This window comes from Cupressus sempervirens, chromosome 9, assembly GCF_028749045.1.
Source record: "Cupressus sempervirens isolate cs-2001-9-10 chromosome 9, ASM2874904v1, whole genome shotgun sequence".
Classification (NCBI taxonomy): domain Eukaryota; kingdom Viridiplantae; phylum Streptophyta; class Pinopsida; order Cupressales; family Cupressaceae; genus Cupressus; species Cupressus sempervirens.
Window position 1 is genome coordinate 319176325 of NC_143126.1, and position 7729 is coordinate 319184053.

The window sequence follows — 7729 nt, forward strand, 5'->3', positions numbered from 1 at the left end:
AGTAAAAAGTAAAGTTAATGTTTTTTAAAGAATAAAGGATTTAAAATAACACATATCATCATATTTTAAGAATAAAATTAGCATTATTTATACCTAACAAAAAAAATATAATTTTAAAAACTATTAAGTTATAATAAATTATAAAGTTCTTTTTTTTATATAGGTAATTAGTCCAAGTATTATTATGCGTTATTTATTTATTATTATTTGTTGAGTTAAATTGTTATTATGTGTTAAGATGAGCCAAATTAGACCTAAGAACTTCAAAATAAGAGGTTTATAATTCGGCTCTTGCGTATAAAATTATTGGTATTAAAAAATTATAATGTAATAAAAATAGTTATTCAGACTCTTAAAAATAGATTTTCAATTTATTATTGAGAGTTGATTTACTATTATAAATTTGTATTCTTAAATTATTATTCATTTCAAGTCAACTCTCATTCTTATTTAAAATTACATAAATTTTTTTTAAAAATCAAGCTTAAAATCAATTCTACTTATGGAAGTCTTAATAGGTAAAATCAACTTTCCTTTCTCCTTGAAAACCTACAAGCTCAAGTTAAAATAGATATTGTCTCTTTGGTTGTTATTTGTGTGTGTTGCATGTTTATAAAAATATGTTATAGAATAATGTAAAGTTTCAATTATTTGTTAGTGCATATTAAAAAAAAAAATTTTAAAAATGAAAACTCAATAAACATTATCCAAAGAATTTTGAACTAAACATTCAAGTGGACTAATTCAATTAAATCATATATATATATATATATATATATATATATATATATATATATATATATATATATATATATATATATATATATAGAATAAAGAATAATAAAATATATAAGTGGATTGAATATGTATGTATACATGCATGCATACATACACATACATGTGTGTGTGTGTGTGTGTGTGTGTGTGTGTGTGTGTGTGTGTGTGTGTGTGTTATTAAATAAGTCGTCCCATTAGACCAAAAAGTGCATCACTATGTATCACCCCTAAACACATAAATCTCAATAAATACTTCTAATGCTTCCAAACGATGGTGTTAAATTTCCCATGAGATTCATTATACTCTCCAAGGTTAATTTAAATGCTCTCTATGTAATTGCCAAACCCTCTACAGTTGACCATGACATAACTTTGATGCATTTAATCAAAAACGATTGGGAAAAAGGAGAAAAGGCCTTTTTATTGTTGTGTTGATTTTAAAAAGGCATTTTGACAAATACCTAGAGCTAAATTGTTGCATCCACTTGAACAACTTGGGATCCCTTTGCATCATAGGGTTGTTGTCCATAAGATGTATGAAGAGCTCAAAATTAAAATCAAATCTCCAACATGCATCTTTTAAAAAGTTAGGAGTGATATCGGGGTCAAGTAAGGGTGGCTAATGTCCCTAATCTTTTTGGTCTCTATATTGACAAGCTTGAGGAGCAATTAATTCCTCAAGATGGTGATGGGGTTCATTTAGGAGAGCATGTGATTAAGTTTCTTCTATATGCTAGTGATATTATTTTCATTGCAAATTCGACTCACAAGTTATAAGAGCACTTATTTGCACTTGAGCTTTTTTGTAATGTAATTGTGATGGAAGTTAATATCAGCAAGCCTAAAATCATGATATTTTCTAACAATAGAAAGGAATGTCAGCATAAGTTTCATTTTCAAGGTAACAATTGAACAAAATAGTAAAAATTTCTTAGGTTTGACTTCGAGAAGTAATTAATTTAAGAAGGTTGTAGAAAAAAGAGAACTTTGGGTTAGTATAAAACATTTTTTTGTCTCCAAAATAGATGCATAGGGGGCATTCCCTATTAGAGCAATTATTATGATGTGTTTATAGGTTATAAGAATTGAAACATGGAAACAAGTAGATGGCCAAACATTGTTTTGAACAATGACTTGAGTAAAAGATAGAAGAGTTCAATGAGACAAAACAACAAATGGATGTGCAAATGGAGTATTTTTTTTAATACATGTCCCTTAGGCAACAAAAACATAAATAGAAGTGTTCCAAATAAATTTAGCAAATATTATTGGGGTGAAGTACCAAGGACAAAAAATAAATAATATATTGAGGAGTTCAATCCCACTAGTGATCTCTCTCAAAAAGCATACATGAAGGCATGCATCACATGGATAGCAAAAATTCTCATTGCTCAATTTAGAACTCTCTCATCAACTTTGATGTAGAACTAGGAGGTGGAATGAATGAGAGGAATTTTGAAAGAAAGAGTGTGTGTACTTTGCCCCTTGTGGGCAATGGAATTTGAAAGACACTTCATTTTGGAAAGTGATTCTTACTAAGACATTAGGAACAACTATCGCGATGTACTGACAACTTGGTTATGATAAATCCTCTCAATGAGGGGACTATTGACAATTTAGGGGAGGTCATCATAGTCCTACATGGAAAGAGAACAAAATTGGTGAAGTCTAAGTTTGCATAGTTGAATATTACATAGGCTACTAGGAAATTAAAAGTTCTTCTATTCTTATACATGGCCTCCACAAATAAATACATTGAAAGCATTATATACAAATAAAATATTATACTACCTAAAGTGTAATGTCACTTGAACAAAGAATGCAACTTCACAAAGTTCATATTTATGCTATATGTACAACACTTCTCAATAGAAAACAAAATGTAAGGATCATGAGCAATCACTATGGAAATGTATAAAAAAAATAGATAAGGTTGAGTTGTGTCAATTGTTAGAAAAAATAGTGCATCTTCCTTAATGGATCACTAAGTGTAATTTGAAACATTGACATAAAAAATACAAAAAATCTAAACACACCCTTACACTTAATTTATGGACACTAGAAATCATAACAACTACAACATAGAAAATACACATCACAATCTGAAAGCACCCTTACACTTGATTTATGAACTCTAGAAAACTCATGAAGACCACAACATAGAAAAATACACGACAAAATCCAAAAGCACCCTTAAACTTGATTTATGTATTGTAGTGAATTCATGAAGATTGCAAAATGTTACTTGTATAATTATCATTACATACAAACAAACTTGTTGCACCCTTAAACTTGATTTATGGGCTGTAGAAAATTCATGAAGACTACAATATGGTACTTGTATAATTATCATTACATATGAACAAATTTGTTACTAGGTCGAAATGAACCTAAGATGAAATAAGAATATTGAAATTTTCAAGCCATCTATGCTTCTTAGCTATTAAATCAAACAATGTAAGGTCATCCATCTAATCTAATCTCTAAAACTCAAATTGTATTGACCAAATCTTTTAGATAGAGTCAACATCATGAGTACCTTGTGATGCAACCCAAGTTTTTTCCCCATATGCTTACCTCAAGGATGACTTTGAAATTATAAACATCAAAATCGTCCCACTTTCTCCATGACTATAATAATAATAATATAAAAAATAAAGAATAAAAACACTTGAACGTAAACCTACAGGCGAAACGCCTAGTGTTCTAGCTGACATAAGAGACATCAATGAAAGCGTTTAATTAATAAGTGGACCCTAGAATCAAATTTGAAGATATATAGACAACTTGCAAGTCATCTCTTACAAATCACAAATCAATCCAAATCGGCTTCAAAAATTATAGATTAGTCCCAAAACTTTATGAATTATTAAAAACCAAACTCTTACCCAACGAGAGGCATGCTGTCACTATTGCGGGATACATCTTCTTTAATTAAAAACTCAACATTTAAACTTTAATTAATCGGTTCAAAGCATTGAACAATACTTTGTGTGCATGGAAGTGACAGGCATCAACTTATGTGTCTGAGCTTTACCAGATGCAATTTAATCCTACAATCAACTTAGTATTAAGATAATAATAATAAAATTAATCTTTGAATGAGGCCGGCTTAGTACTAAAATTTAAAATATTAATCTTTGAAAGAGACCTCTCAAGTGGTGAAATGCAGAAGCTAATATTATTTTAATCCAACGCAAATTCTGGTACGTGCAGAGGCAGAAGTATAGAAAAATGACTGGCATTGCCTTTTCATCTGTTGCACAGCTGGCCTTCACACTGACCGGCTCGACCCGGTCACCAAATCTCATTGCCGGTGGACCCGAGCCAAAAAAAAAGAAAAAAAGATTCCATTTCCTGCTGGAGTGGTCCATGCTCCCTGAGAAGCCTTTCACACCATGGCCTTGTTTTCAAGCTCATCGTTGACGGTCAGAAACTGGATTTATTCTTTCCATTCAAACCGATCACAGAAACTGCAAGTCAAATCTGTACAGTGGAATGCAAAGTAAAAAGATCGAACAACGAAATGCTCGGGCGATGAAGAATCATGCAAACATTTATACAATTTTGTGCGACGGATGCTCAAAACATGTAAATTTCTAAAGAGAATTTAAACAGTAGAGGTGGAAAAACCTCGCTGCCATAACCACCATGAATGCTTCTTTTTTGTTTCAGAGAGCTATACCGCAGCATAAAATTATTCTATTCAATGTAAAACAAGATGCAAAAGCGAGAAGAGAATGTACACCAGGTACCGTAGAAAGATGAGAAATTCAGGTACGGAATTTGTGAGTTTTGGTCTCCCGAATTGAAAGGATCTCGGGCGGTCTTCTGCTGACCAGGCCATCTGTGAATTAAATGCGCGCGATCTTTAATTTGGCAAGTTCGCGCGGTTTAATTGACGCTCGATCGATCAACAAGTTGAGGGAGTAAACTCTAACCCTAGAAGCTTTGCCACGCGGAGGCAGAGATGAGGGGTCGGCTGTGCCAGCCGAGCGTGAGGGATCCATTATTTTCTTCTACGGTGAAACCCTCGCCAGAAAAGAGGGTTAAGAGCATACTTGCCTGTTTGAAGGCGTTGGATCCGAGATGTGCAGGTGTGAATCCGGCGCTGCCAAGCCGCATTCTCCACTGTGAAAGGGTCTCGTGTCTTTCCACTCGAAAGGGGCCTTCGCAGGCCACAATGTTGCAGATCTCTTTCTCGATGTACATTTCTGCCAGAAGCTTCTCTGTGCTGTGAGGCGGAAGATTGCAAGCTTCGAGAGAGTCGAACATGGTGGAATAGTAGTGCAAAGCTTCGGTGAATCTGTCGAGAAAGAGTGGAGCGTTGTTGTTCGCCTCCTGCTCAACGACCGTCACGATTTTCGGCTTCAGGCTCCTAACGGATTTGAGCACGGCGTCAATGGGGGACGATCCAGAAGGATCATTGTAAAGCAGACGATGAAGCTGGAAAATGGAATTGACCGCAATTATTTCTCCAGGCCTTAGCTGAAGCATCCAGGGTTTCACATCGTCGAGCTTATCCGCCATTACGCCTCTGAAATCGAACTCTACATTGACCGATTCCGCTAACTGAGCAAGCTTCATGCCGATCTCTTGCAGAACATCTCGGCCGTCCGGCTGCCGCGGCCCGATTCCGGTGAGCCTGAGGAACGGCGGCCCCCCGGCCCTAAGAGCCAGGGCCTGGATCAGCGCCGGCCATTGAAGGCCGTGCATCAGATTGAAATCAATCACATGAATCCTCTCGTGCCCTTCCACCGCTTCCAGAATCGCCTGGTTCGCCGTAAAATGGGCGAACTTCAAATAAGGGCAAGTCTCGTAGAAATGGTGGTACAGAAGCTCGGATTGCGCATCGGCCTGGCCGACGCTCGATTCGGGTCTGTTGAGTCCATAAATCCTTCTCGCCAGGGCCTCCACGAAGTGCGACGCCACTTTCCCCATGGCTCCGCTAGGGTTTCTCATCATCACTCGAATCTCCTGCACTATGTTACTCCCCAACTTCAAATCGTTCCGCTGAATGGCCTCGGCGCAGGCCATGAGCAGATGCACGAGCCGAATGCCCGATTCCTGAGCTCCGTCGTCGCCATTAACCGTCGCCGGCACCGGCTGTACGGGCGCCCACTGTGTCACACTCGAACCCTCGTCGTCGGATTGAAACCCTAACCGATGAGGCTTAGCCACACCCCGCCGCTGCGGCTCGAAAAGCCCCGCGGGGGGAAGAGGGTACTGCAAGCCCGCAACGCCGTAATCCGGCATTAACGCCATGTCCATATCCATTTCCCCAAAAGCGGCAGAACCAGAACCAGGGGCGGCAACAGGAACAGGGGCAGGGGTTTGAGCAGGAGCAGGAACAGGAACAGGAACAGGGGCATCGAGATGAGCCGGATTGAGCTCACCGAGCATGGATTCGACCCATCCGGCCAAATCAGAAGGATTATAATGAACAGCCTCCGATGCAAGATGAGACAGCCCAGGATCCTGAACGGCTCCCATGACGCTTTCAAGCCTTTCCAGTTGCTGTGCTACATGAGCCAAATCAGAGGCCCTGACGGTATACCCAGCGTTTGCAAGAAGGCCATCAATCTCCGACTCAAACTTTCCGCCATTAGAGGGCGGTGGCTGATACATGGCAGCTCCGTTTATGCGATTCGAACACTGGCCGGCTCTTGAACCAGGGGCAGCAGGATCCTTTAATGACTCCTCTTCTTCTTCTTCAAAGTAATACGCTCGCTTAAGAGCTGCTCCACTCCCATCGCCTTTCCCTCTCAGCTTTGGTAATGGAAACCACACGGACGGCCATTGCAATCAAGGCTACAGAAGCGAGAAGAAACCAATAGGTAGCTATAAAATTCTAACAATTTTTTAAGAAAACAAGAGGCTGATTGAAGGCGTCACGATGCATGGATGGGCATGCACGTAAGGGCAAGGGTAAAGTAAACCGCCATTATGGGTATGGTGACCGGATCTTGAGGTGCGCGTACATGAACACAGAGAGGCGCTGGCGTCACGAATTAAAAAGCTAAAAAAAGTAGTGACTGTGAGGAGGACAAACGGAAACGGGTGTGAAATGGAACGTTTTTTGCCGTCCGTTAAAAGAGGTCATTATCGGTTTCTGTTAAGTCCAGAGCGTGTCAGCGGGTCAAAGCAAAATGAGAATCTACAGCTTCAGTTACAATTTTCACTGTCACCCTGACTTGTGTAACGCGCGAATCATCGCCTCTATTTCGGTCTTTATCAGAACAATTATTTTGCGCTAGAGTACAGGCGGAGTATTTTATCGGGCACAAAACACCACCTGATTACTCCATGCGAGGCGCTTTTCAATTATTATTCTAGGGTTTTTTTTAAAGATTTTCCGACTCTGCGGACGTTAAACGAATTCCAAAGTGTATTGGAGTTTTGTACTTGACTCCGCCCGGCCGTTTCTCATCGTCTATTGGCCCCTGCATGTTGGACTGCTCACCATACATGGATGATAAGGGGAATAACCCATTGAAACATCAGTCGATGCCCAAGAATGAAATCAAACCTCAACCGAATCTACTGCTCATTATAAGTTCAAATTCTATTCATGTACACTTTCTTTGTAGTTAAGTTTCTTCCCTAATAAAGAGTATGAGGTAGTTCTATCTTGTTGTCATCAATCTAAATCTAAAAATATAACATTATAAATGGTTCAAATTCTATTCATCTAGACTTCATTTATAGTAGAGTTGCATGTCTTTTGCAAGGAGTGCAAAGTAGATCCATATTGTTGGCATCATATAAAGATCCAAAAACATAACACATGGTTGGTACATTGAACTATAAAAAGATATTTTCTTTCCTTTTCACGAACGAATGTTTTAAATAGTTTTTGGGACCCATGGATAATTAGCGAAATCAAAAGATTATGTGACCATTCCTACTAGACAAACCCTTACAAGCAAAATCATGAAGAACTCACAACAAA

General features: G+C 38.2%; 1 protein-coding gene across 1 annotated transcript; it reads right to left on the reverse strand.

Moving 5' to 3' along the window:
* Positions 1-3889: 3889 nt before the first annotated feature.
* Positions 3890-7413, reverse strand: LOC149538657 (DELLA protein GAI1-like). The gene is made up of 2 exons (XM_089799986.1): positions 4533-7413; positions 3890-4263 (listed from the first exon to the last, which is right to left on the reverse strand). Exon 1 carries the CDS (start codon positions 6403-6405, stop codon positions 4720-4722), a length of 1686 nt encoding a protein of 561 aa, XP_089656112.1. The 5' UTR covers positions 6406-7413; the 3' UTR covers positions 3890-4263; positions 4533-4719.
* Positions 7414-7729: the final 316 nt, after the last annotated feature.

What these genes read in the sequence shown, in the direction of transcription:
- LOC149538657 (XM_089799986.1), bottom strand. Translation starts at nt 6,405, where the DNA reads ATGTATCAGCCACCGCCCTCTAATGGCGGAAAGTTTGAGTCGGAGATT.